Genomic DNA, 12,536 nt, shown 5'->3' with positions numbered 1-12,536 from the left:
AACTCATGCTCACTTTCTTTCCGTTCCCTTCTTTCTTCCCTTGCCTTCTTCTCCCTCTCCTCCCTCTAACAATGATGTGCACTGGACTCATGAGCTAGAAAGATTGCTGACCCAGGGTTTAAATGATTCAAGAAAATCTTTCTCTTACTCATTGAGGATTTTAATTCCAAAAGAAAAGTGAAATGACTGCAACTCCAATGTATTAAGAGTCTTAATAGCTCAAGGGAAAGGTGTCAAAGAAACAACTATGCACTTCCCCACGGACTGTCTTAGAAGTGGTTTTCTAGTAAATCATTAAAAACTAAATACTTTTTTAAAGTTTTAATATCACGAAGTCCTGAAATATTAATGAAAGATAAAGTAATTTTACTACCTTTTCTAAATTACATTTCATAAATGTAAGATATTAGATAAATAAAATTGTAACGGAGAAGAGCTTTCACCAAAGCATTTTAAGCCATCACAGAATGGATGTAGTAAGTTATCATTACCTTTTATGGCCACTCCTATAACATAAGCAGGCCGCAGAAAACAGAGAATGGGAAGTGTCTTATTTCAGATCCTCTTAGCAGTTACACAGATTACTTGCTATTTAAAGCACATCAAGAATTTAGTCTCTGTCCTGACTCAGTTTAGTACAGAAATCCATTGACTGCTCCTAAGAACATTCCATCTCATCAGTATTGGCAAAGACTTGATTCCCAGCTTCTTGGGCACACAGGTAAAGCTACTTTTCCTAATCTCCCTTACAATTAGATGTGACTAAGTACTCAAAAGTAAAATGTAAGAAGAGATTTAGATGCCATTTCTTTGCCTGATCCATAACAATCTTCCATTTATCCACCTTCTCCCTCTCCTGCCCCTACTCTTCCCCATTTCCTGGTTTGATAAAAACAAGCATAAAGACCTTGGAAGCCATGAATCAAAGACTGCAGAGCTACCTAATGGAAGAAGCCTGGAGTTCTAAATAACTATTTGAGAGGCCACCTACCTTGCAGAAACACCCTCCTTGGACAGTCAGGTGAGCAAAAATCTACTTCTACCTTGCTAATTCACTGAGGTTTTGAGGGGTTGTAACAGCATCTAGTAATCATCCTAATAGATATAATCAGTTACTCAAAAAACTAAGGATAAACCATTTCACAACTCTTGGTGTCACTACTGAGCAGCAAGACAGCATCGAATCCACTGATTGCATCTTTTCTCAACCCCCTTTTACCACTCCCAGGTGTACTGTTTGCAAGACTTTGACTCAGTAGACATGTAAACTGGTGAAGAAAGAAAGAAATGACCAATAGATACATGAAAATTGCTCGACATTACTAATCATCAGGTAAATATAAATTAAAACCACATTAAATGGCTACAATTTAAATAGCCAGCAATACCAAGTAACAGTGAGGATTTGAGCAACTAGAACACTCTTACAATGTTGGTGATTATAATAAATTGTTCAACCATTTTGGAAAACTCTTTGGCTGTTTCTACTAAAATTAAATACATACCTACCTATGATCCAGCAATTCTACTCCTAGGTACATGCTTAAGAGAACTGAGTGCTTATGTTCACCAAAAGACTTGTAGAAGAATATCCATAGGAACCTTATTTATAATAGTAAAAAAAAAAACAAAAAAAAAACAAAAACTGGAAACAACCCAAATGCCCCTCAATAAGAAACTGGAAAAATGATTTGTAGTATACTCACATGACAGAATACCAGACAATAAGAACTACTGAAACACAAAATATGGATGAATCTCACAAGTATTATGTTGAACAAAAGCCAAACACAAAAGAGGCCTAACTCTATGATTCCATTTATATGAATTTCAAGAACAAATCTAATTTATATTGATAAAAATCAGAATAGTGGTTACCTCTAGACAAGGGAGTTGAATGGAAAAGAACAAGAGAGTAATAGAAATGTTACCCATTCTGATTTGCACGAAGGTTATAAGTATACAAAGGTAAAAATTTAAAAAACAAAACAAAAACAAAGGTAAAAATAAATACACTAACGATTTGTGCATTCTGTAATATGTACATCTTATTTCATATGAAAAAAATTATTAAAGTTACCTTGTCCTAGAGCACACAGTAAGAGGTTGAGCTGGGATTCAAACTTAGGGCAATTGGAGTCTTCTGACTAGAGTAGGGTTCACTTTCCTATCCAATTATATACAGAGATGAGAAAACTACAGGAAGACTATTACTTAGTTTAAACATGTAATTAGTATCACTCTTTCTACGTATTTTATTCATAATATCCATATTATGATAAATTGTACTTATTTTGGCACCAAAACATTTTTTCTTCAAGTGCTGGTTTTAACTTTGTGACACTATAGCAACAGTAATTCTGTTTATGTAATTGAAATGAATTATTGGAATCAAACTTTCCACCATCCCAGATGACTAATAACATAATAATTTAGCTGAAGAACAAACATGTTAAGATGAAATTGTCAGCACCTGCACTACATTTAACTGGCACGAATGAGTTTGCTGATTAGCATGTGTAGACTATCACGAATAAATCTCCAGTGGTGGAACATCCTAAGACTGATGAAATAATGGATACACTAGAGAAATAGCAAGATGCCAAAATGGTCCATTAACAAGCATCACTCATGCCTGTGTGATATTTGTAAGTGGTTCAATCACTACAGTTGCAAATGTGATCTGACTTGTTTCTCAAGAATCACTTATCTATTGAACATTGATAAATCAGCTAATTCAATAATAGAATAAGACCTTAACATACAAGTGCACCAGCATTCAGCTATGATACCCTGCATCCTTACACAAGGCGGCGTCTTTTTTTTCTTTTTCTTTTTTTGGAGAGGGCACCTAAAAGATGAGCTGCCTCTTTAAAAATATTTTATTGTAACTGCATGCAATATGTGACCTCTTCATCAGATGAACATAGAGAAAAATCCAATTACTGTCTTTCTTTTATATAAAAGCAAACTGAGTCCTAAAGCAGATCACTGATAGTGCTAGGCAGCACACAAGTCAAAAAATAAACCATAACACTGCTCCAACTAGTTCTTTATTATGAAGCATCATGCCTACCTTGTTATACAGAAGTTTCTCTTCTATAAAATAAAAAATTTTGTGTATTTTAAACTGTTTTTATTTCCATTAAGAATTTATTCCCCAACATGGTAACCTCTCTCTCAAAAATAAGGATAAAATCAAGTTAAACAGATATATCCAAGACTTTGGGATAATTAATAAGTTCATATATTCGAAGGGGAGGAAAAAATGGGTTTTGTTCCTGAATGGTGAAGAAGAATCCTACAAACATATGAAACTTCAAATCCAGAAAACACTAACTGATGGAGAAAAAAAAAAAAAAATTTCAAGGAACTCTCACATGCAAAATCCCCCACAGAAGAGTAAATTCCAATGCCCTACACTTTGACGATTTAACAGTTTCCTAAATCATAACAAAAGAATTAATGAATCATTTAGTAAAGGATTAACCTGAATCGCCAGATCCCAAACTCCAGGACAAATCATTTGCTCACTTCAATTTCCAGCATCTGCAGTGTCCTGACACACTAATGCTGTTGTCCCTCATCCTCTCTTGACATGGAATTCCTCATGGCACCATCAACCGTCTCTAAAGCAGCATTTAACCTTCAGTTATCGGGCCCTTTTGCTAGGTCTAGGAATGGATTTTACAGAGGTTGATAAATCCTGAGATTTTATGTAAAACTTGGGTCTACAATTTATGTGATCCAAAATGATTAGGAACTGCGATTCTGAAGGGAGAGCCTGAGGAAAACCCGCGGTGCCAGCCCACGACGCATGCCCCGCACTCACCTGGATGCGGCCAGCCCGAGCTCCTGGCAGCAAGGACCTCTTCCTAGCTGCCCATCCCAGTCCCGCAGGTGCCACGAGGCCGACCTCCAGCTCCGCCCCCGTGAAGGCTCCCTCCGCCCCGCGTCCTCACTAGCAGTCATTCCTGGCCAGCCGCGGAGCGAGCGCTGCCAGGCCGGGGAGAGCCGAAGGATCGCCGAAGTATCACCGAAGGATCACCGGGTTGGAGCCGCCCCCTGGGGGCCTTCTCCACGAGCCTGCCTGCCGGGACGCAGGCTGAAGCCGCTTCCCAGCACGGGCGGCTTCAGACTGTCCACGGCCGCACACAACCGTCTGACTGCCGAGGCTCGGCTCTCTGCTGACCAAATAGTGAAAGAGCCTTTCCTAATCGCCAGGGCATCGAGACATAATGCGACTCTATTCTGAACTTTTACAAAGGCAGAACTAAGTTCGGCGTGGGGCACGGTGGGGAAACCTAAACCCAACGATGAACTTAAGCAGCCTCTCCCAACCACAGCATCATGCGTGCTGTTGTGCCGCTGAAATTTTAATAGGACCATTTGCGACATATTTAAAAAATCTATGAAAACCACACAAACCAAACAAAATGAAAAGTTGTCTTCTCCCAAATTAGGGGCCCAATTAAGAGATTACACAAACAGCGCAGTGTAAAGCTAGGAGAAAGGTGGAAGGGATAAACTTCTGATCAATGCTGCTGCCCTATAAAGAAATGTTATCAATGCTGAACAATTAAATCAGAAAACCATGACTACTCTACCCCAAGACCCTAGGGACAGATGGAGTAAGCAGGTCAGTTACTCTGTATGAAATCAGGACCACACTTCACCTTCTTTGCTAACATCACCATTATTCCCAAAACTTCACTTGTGGAGCTGATGCTTCATATTCCACGTTCTGAAATTCTCACTTTAACTTGAGTGAGAACTTTTGCCTCATTAAATGCAAGAGAATTCAAGGGAAGAAAAGCTAGCTTTTTTTATTCATATCTCGACCTATGCCTTCTCTTGACAGCAGGCCTGGATAAGCAGAGTTAAAGAGCAAGGAGGGCACTAGACTCTGGGTGCTGGGGAGAAAGACACAAAAATGAGGCAGACTGCTGAATTTGACTAAAGCTTCCATTCAATGTAAGTACAAGTTATAAGTTGATAAAGCTTAAGATTTCTGATGCCAAACATCAGGAAAACAAATGCTCACTGTAAAAAATTATTTCTTAGGTTAAATTCCAGGGATTAAACAAGTATTAATGAAGCAGAAGATGCACTATTTAAGCAACATATGGAAAAATAAAAGAGAATAAGACAGCTCTTGAAAATAAAATTGCTTTAAAAAATTACAAAAGGGTTTAAAGATAGGGAGTATTCAACCAGAACATAGCAAGCACAAAGGTGAAAAAAACATGAAAGATAGGAGATTTAGGGACTAATTCTACAGTTCCAGCATCTGATTAATAGAAGTTCCATAAAAAGAGAACAGAGAAAACTTAGGAAAAATTAGCAAAGAAATAATATAACACACTCCCAGAGCCAGAAAAACATGACCTGAAAAGCATACCAAGTACTCACCAGAATTAAAAGGTCCACATCTTCTGTGATCTTGCTTCCAAAGAACACTAACTTTGAACCCAGAAAGGTAATAACATAATAAGAAGGGCATATTTATTCTCCCGACGAGAAAAAAGACAATCAACCTACAGAGTAAATAAACAAATTGCTCAAAAGGAGTATGGTCCAAAGTCAAAGCAAATTGGTATGTGGAATGGTTTTGGTTAATTTTCATTTTACCCTCACATTTATAATAGTTATAATTTTTCTCCCTAGAAACATAGAGGTTACAAAATTGGAAAAATAGTAAAGATAATCAGGCTATATTAATTGGCCCATCAGAAAACAATAGTTATATAAGGTAAATCCTGTCTATTGATTCCAATTTTAGAATTGACCTGTAGATATAACAAGGGAGACTTTTTTTTATAGAATAGAATGCAAATACTATCTTTGGAAAAGTAAATGTATAGTTTACAGATGTTGCAGTGTAAAAACAGAATGTAAAAAGGAAAAGGGTGCCTTTACTATCACCTCACAAAGTATACTTCTAACTATGTTAAAGTTACCGATTTTTTTTTCTTCTTTTACTTTCTCTTTTTATTGTATCTACTCTAAGATGATGAATGCTGACTAAATATTCTGTGGTAATCGTTTCACAATACAATGTAAGCCAAACCATTATGTTGTTCATTATGATGTATGTCGATTATACAGTAATGTATGTCGATTACACAGTGATGTGTGTCAATTATATTTCAATGAAACTGAAAAAAAATAAGTTACCAAAGAGTGAGGTGACAGAAGTCTAAATTTGGTGAGAGAAAAACAAAATATATGATGGCAATCATCATAAATGATGAAAAAAGGTATTTGTGGGATATGGAATAGCAATTTAGAAAGGGAGAGGCAGCAGAATATTGCTTTCTACTATAAGCCCTTCTACAGCATTTTATTTTCTAATCATATGTGTATCTGTTACTTTGATTTTTTTTAACAGAAATTATTCAACTCTATACCTAGGAATCAGGAAAGTAACTGAACACTGGGGCATTTACAATTGGCTTGTGACGATGGCAGGATTACATATAATTTTCTTTCCCTTTTTACATATGATTTAGTAATGCTATTGTGGTAAATCTTAAAAATAAAGCAAATTCAATAAAAAATGTAAGGCAGTCAGGCTATGACCACGAAACTCTTTGAGGTAATGAAGAAAAAAGGACGGAAATGATCTATAAATGCACTTTGTAAACAAAACAAATTGGAAGGGACAATTAAGACTTACAAACAACTATGCAAACACCTTCATTCATTTAACCCTTCCCAGAAGGGAGATTAACAGTTCAAGTTAGATATTTCCTGTATTTTTATTAATTGAACTTCCCTTTTTGAGTTGTCCGTTCTTTACGAATTTGTCTATTGGAATCTACATACCCACATATAAAGAACTACACACTGGTAATTTACTGTAGCCACAGTAATATTTTTCCTTGCTTACTGTTTGCCCTTTTGATATAAGCAACTAATTCTTTTGTGATCAAATCTGTTCATTGTTTCTTTTGTGATTTCCATCCTTTGAGCTTAATGTCAACTCTCATTCCCAATTCAAAGGTTTAATATTTAGCTGGATTTTTGTAGTTGTAATTTTTTATATAATTCACATAGAAATGATTTTGAATATGGCATGGGGTGGGCATCTAACTAGTTATCCTAACAAAATCTGTTGAACATTCCTCTTTTCATATGTGATGCTTCATTTATTAACCAAATTCCTACAAGACATTTATGCTGGTGATATGTTGCTTGAATTTTTTTAAGTGAAAAATAACATATACTTGAAACTGATTATTTTTGTCCCCTAATATTTACATCTCACTTGTTTTATTTCCTAGTGTTTTGATTCATTCATTTAATGATTTATTAAGAATTTCTAGGGGAGAGGGTATAGCTCAAGTGGTAGAGTACATGCTTAGCACACAGAGGTCCTGGGTTCAATCCCCAGTACCTCCTCTATAAAGTAAAATAAATAAACCTAATTACCTCTCCCTACCAAAAAAAAAGTTTAAAAAAAGTTAATAATTTCTTACATTCCAGACATAGTAAGGTTAAGATATATAAATGAAAGAAAAGAGTTCCTTACCTCAGTATTAAAATACCAAAAAACTAATATGGTAAGAATGAACAGCACTGTTTTTTGTTGATATAGTTTGAGCTCAAAGAACGATTTTCATTATTACATCTGTGTATTAATGCATATTATACATATTACTTTATATAAGACCTTTTGTTCACTTCATTCATTTCACAAGACTCAATAAGATAAAATTCCAAAGGCAGAAATTGAGAACTATGTATATGTAACAAGAAAAATTAAAAGTGCTGTCATAAAACTTAGGGGGCAAAGTGTTTCCATCCTTTATTTTCAAGGAAAGTCTGTATATATAAAAACAAACATTTGTGTCATTAAGCTCACATTGCAAACATTTAACCATTTTCATCATATATCTGATGATCTACAATCAAAATTACTTTAAAAAGCTTGTCTTTTACTATTTGTGTCATGAAAACCATGTCATCACATTTCAGTGACACACTATTGCTTTTAAGTAAAAATGAGACCCAATAATTTTTAACCAAAAGTGTATCCTATATCCTATTTATTATAGGATCAACAAACAGTATACTACAACATAGCATTTAGACAGGAATTATGTCTAAAACCCCTGAAGAATACACTAGAAATAAGCACGACGTTTAGAATGCTTTAATCTTTCTGGTTAACACCATTTTTATCAGTAACTGCAACGCTGTAACTTTTAGCATTACACATAACTAGTCAGTAAGGATTTTTTTAAGGGTGGGAGTAAGAACAGAAGGACAGGAGATAGAAGAGTGTCAGCTTCACACTTCTGTTAAAAACTCAAAAATCAAAACTATTTTCTTCTCTGCATCAAAACTGTACCACAAACTTGAAGGTTCTTTTAGCCTTAATCCCATGACTCATCATCTACTGGATTGGGAGCTTGTGAAGAAGAAAACCCTGCTGTGTTCAAAGAGCTCTTGCCCTGGAAATTCTTAAAAAAAAAAAAAAAAGAAAGAAAGAAAAGAAACAAACAAACATACATTTAATTTTATACAGTTTTGAAGTTACATTGTCCAGACTGAGAGCAGGGATTCAAGCTTTCTACTATGTCTTTCCTAAATATATATATAATTTCATTCTCACTGAATCCAATCCATTTGATAAACAGGCCCATATCAACCTGGGAAGTCTAAATTGCACAGAATATTTCAAGAAAAAACTTTTTTAAGCCAATACTTTTGGCAAGTGAAAAATGACTCTCCTTTTCAGTGAATAAGCATAAATATTTAATGACTAGTATGTTCACTGTATCTGTATAAGTGATGTTGCCTATAAACTGACATCATAGAAAAGATATGCAACTCATCTCTATTATTTTATCTTACTTAATAATGTGGTCAGAATAAATTTTTAAAAAAAAGCATTCCTACAGAAAGCTCCAAAGATCTCAAATTGGAGTTTAAAATGCCAGCAAAATTGGGAAAGGAAGGTGTTTGAGCATAAATTTCAAATTCTTCAAACTTTAAGACCAAAACTATATATGTACATGAAATTTTCAGAGAAATATTAAAGTAATCTTCTAGGTATGAAAATAATGGCTTAGATAAATTATTCAATGTTATAGTTACTTCACAATATTAAGCACAACATTTACAAAGAGTAAAAACTAAAACTGAGTTCTGAGTTTTTCCCCTTAACTAACCTTTCTAGTATCAACTGATGCAAACACATTTCCTCTTGAACTACCACTGAAGCCGGGAACATATGTACTAAAGGCAATTTCTTCCAACCATGCAGGAACATCTTGTTGAGCCTTCAAAAAAAAAAAATTAACTTCATATACAACATACATAAAGTCTCAGAGATGAAGAGTTTACTTTTCCTAAATATACATATGTATAGAATGTCTTTCAATAAAAGAACACTATCCATTCAGTTTTAAAAATTAAAAACTTACATCTGACAGTACTTTAACTAGAGGCTGTGCTAAATGGTTATCTGATTCAGGATCAAAAAAGGAAATGGCTCTGCCAGTATTTCCACAACGACCAGTACGCCCAATTCGATGAACATATTCATCAATGGTAGAAGGAAGATCAAAATTGATAACATGTTGAACATTTTCAATATCCAGCCCTCGAGCAGCTACTGAAGTAGCAACAAGAACTGGGCACTTTCCACAGCGGAAATCTCCAAGAGCTTGCTCTCGCTCTCTCTGTTCTCGATCACTTGAAAGAAAAGAAAGCATGTATTAGGGCAGCTCTTAAGAATATTTTTAAGGAGATCCATTAAAGTTCAACATATAAATTTCTTTTTAATAACAGTAAAAACAGCAGCATTTAACATGAATGTCTACTTCTTACATAACAAGTATTATACCAATCCCTTTCAAGTCATCACTTAATTTAATTCTCACAATAATACTTTGTGGTTAGGACAATTATTCCCATATGCAGATGAGGTAAGGTAACAGCTAACACATGGAGTCAAAATACAAACTCAAATATAACAAACATCAAATTTCACCTATTAATATTGATCTCTTTCTAGTCTTGACAAAATATAGCTACTTGATCAATCAGAATGCTTTCTCAAAAATAACTTTAAAAATTTTTAAGTATTTTTAAAAAGTATCTCTGAATTCTACATATTCACTGATTAATATTTTAGATCCACTAGTAAAGTGCCAATGAAGTTGTGTTTATATGACACTTTTAAGGACTCCAATAAAAAAAAAGGGTCAGGCATCAGGAAGATTAGAAACACCTGGATCTAAGGATCAGAGAGAGAGCCTTAAGTAAGATCTCTTGAGAAGTTAACACTCCTCATAATGTGGAGTCTAAGATATACCTTTAACTCACCCATCCCCACCACTTGCTTCTTATAAAAATTTAAAATGAGGGTGAAGAGTAAGTTTAGATCTTGAGAATTCTGAATCCTAATTCTAGGATTTTATATTACTTAAGTATATTGACATTTCTTAACAAATGACAAATAGAAATCACCTCCTTACTAAGTCACCTCCTTACTAGGAAATCATACCAATCTACTCACCCATGAATACTTGTTGTTGATATTTTTTCTTGACAAAGAAAAGTGGCAATAAAATCTGCTTTTTTCTTAGTTTCAACAAAGACCATAGTTCTTTCATCACCTACAAAACAAGAAAACAATGATTTAACATTCAAACTACAAAATTAGGGGAAGGAAACAAAAGGGTAGGGTGAATAGGAAACTATCTCATTCACCACTGCATACCCAGGACCCAGACCTGGTAGGTAACGCACATCTTCTCTGAATGAATGGATGTCAAAGAAACAAGGATTTTCCCCTACTTTAGGACTGAAAAAATCAGTTAGCCCTCTGCCCTCCTATGCCAATCAAGAAGTAGAGACTTAGAGAAAGATAAATGCTAACTACCTGCCAACTATAAGCAGTTTCAAATTTGTCTCAGGCCCTTCACTTCCCTCTCTATAAATGTTTGTTCTTTACCTCCCAAGATCATCCAATTTTTATTTCAACCTTGACTGCCAGAGGTATTCATATATATGATAGAAAATTAAATAACTATCCCAGGGTCTTAATGCATTAAAGAATATTTACTTGTTAGCTTATTTAATTGGTTGAAATTCAAGCATGAGCCAGGGATTTCTCCACACAAGGAACTTTTCTATAAAATGACAGAGAGGAAAGATGATAATTTATAGCCTTAATGGAAGGAATGAAGAAGGTATTACTATTCATAATCCCACTCCCTCATGTCCCAACAGCTGGCTTCACTTATTCAACAAATATTCAGTGCCTAGTAGATGCCAGTAACTATCCTAGATGTTGAAAACACAGCAATAAAACAAAGCCCCACACTCATTGTGGGGAGGCAAATAATAAACAAGTAACATGCATTAAAGTCCTAAAAAAGAAAAAACTAGCAGAATAAAGGGCCCATGTGGATTACTTTAGATGTACCCTCTCTAATTAGATGACATTTGAGTAGAGATAATACTAAAATAAGATAGTAAACTATTCAGATATCTGAGGAAAGATATTACAAGGCTGAAGGAAGAACAAATATAATGGCTCCAAGGCGTGGGTGTTCTTGATGTGCTCAAAAGAAAAAAAGAAAAAGAAAAACAGAAACAGAAAAGAGGTCCCATCCCCATGTGGTTTCTATGTCCTGGGCAGAGGGAACATCAAGAGCAAAAGCAGTGGGACAGTGAGGCAGAACCGTGCCTAGTATGTGTAAGGAACACTAGTGAGCGAAGTGTGGCCAGAGTGGGTGAGCCACGGAGAGCAGTAGGAGATGAAGACAGAGGTATGGGAGGCCGTCACATGAAGGGCCTTGAAAACCATTGCAAGAACTTTACTTTGAGAAAGGAAGTCACTGGGTTTGGAGCAAAGAAGTGGAAAGTTCTGATCTTTGTTTTAACTTAGCAGCTGATGGATTGTGATATAGTTTGATACCAGAAAAGAGAATTTTGCTCACAGATCAGATGTGTAAGCTGGAGAAAGAAATCAAGGATGACTCAGATTTTGTGTCTGAGGAACTGGAAGAATAGATCTAACATTAATGGAGTTAGGAGGACTCAAGAAAGGAAGGTTTAGAGGTAATATTTAATTAAATCTCAGGCAACTATTAGACAACCAGGTAGGAAATCAAAAGGGCAACTGATCCCTATATCCTAGAGACATAGTCATTTTATTTATTAGAGAGTAATGGTGTTACGTTTTATCAAAAATTACTTTCAACAGTTTTGGAGGTCATTCAGTATGCTCAATGACAAAACTGATTTATCCTACAGAGTCAGGTATCTAATACTACTGTGCAACTTAAGCCCTGATCTCATCTTTTCTCAGTTCCCAGTGCAAATCCCAAATAGTAATACAAATTTAACTCCACTGACACCTCCTCTAGTTTTTTCCCTCTCTACTGGTTTTGTATTTTGTTGTTGTTGTTGTTGTTCAGACAATAAGCTATAATTGCAAATTTAGTTTTACAATCAGATCATTTGGAGATCTTTGTAAGTGGATTTGTGAATAGCTACCTAATTTGTTGGGTGAG

At 35.2% G+C, this 12,536-nt stretch overlaps 2 protein-coding genes across 4 annotated transcripts in view; both read right to left on the bottom strand.

The window, feature by feature from the left end:
* The window catches only part of IL31RA (interleukin 31 receptor A), a 78,111-nt gene extending 73,912 nt beyond the window's left edge, over window positions 1-4,199 (bottom strand). The window contains exon 1 of the mRNA XM_074358482.1: window positions 3,833-4,199. The gene's annotated coding sequence lies outside the window, so the exon portion shown is untranslated. The remainder of the gene's footprint in view (window positions 1-3,832) is intronic.
* A 3,595-nt stretch (window positions 4,200-7,794) lies between these two features.
* Window positions 7,795-12,536, bottom strand: part of DDX4 (DEAD-box helicase 4) — a 58,068-nt gene continuing 53,326 nt past the window's right edge. For all 3 annotated transcript variants that reach the window (XM_045525074.2, XM_074354038.1, XM_074354047.1), the window contains 4 exons: window positions 10,532-10,631; window positions 9,435-9,705; window positions 9,180-9,290; window positions 7,795-8,468 (listed from right to left, as the gene is read on the bottom strand). In XM_045525074.2, coding sequence (XP_045381030.2) covers window positions 8,382-8,468; window positions 9,180-9,290; window positions 9,435-9,705; window positions 10,532-10,631 — 569 coding nt within the window. In that variant the 3' untranslated portion in view covers window positions 7,795-8,381. The remainder of the gene's footprint in view (window positions 8,469-9,179; window positions 9,291-9,434; window positions 9,706-10,531; window positions 10,632-12,536) is intronic.

The sequence above is a fragment of the Camelus bactrianus genome, chromosome 3 (genome assembly GCF_048773025.1).
Source record: "Camelus bactrianus isolate YW-2024 breed Bactrian camel chromosome 3, ASM4877302v1, whole genome shotgun sequence".
Taxonomy (NCBI): Eukaryota; Metazoa; Chordata; class Mammalia; order Artiodactyla; family Camelidae; genus Camelus; species Camelus bactrianus.
The sequence above is the reverse complement of the archived record's forward strand: the minus strand, read 5'-3'. Positions and strand labels throughout refer to the sequence as shown.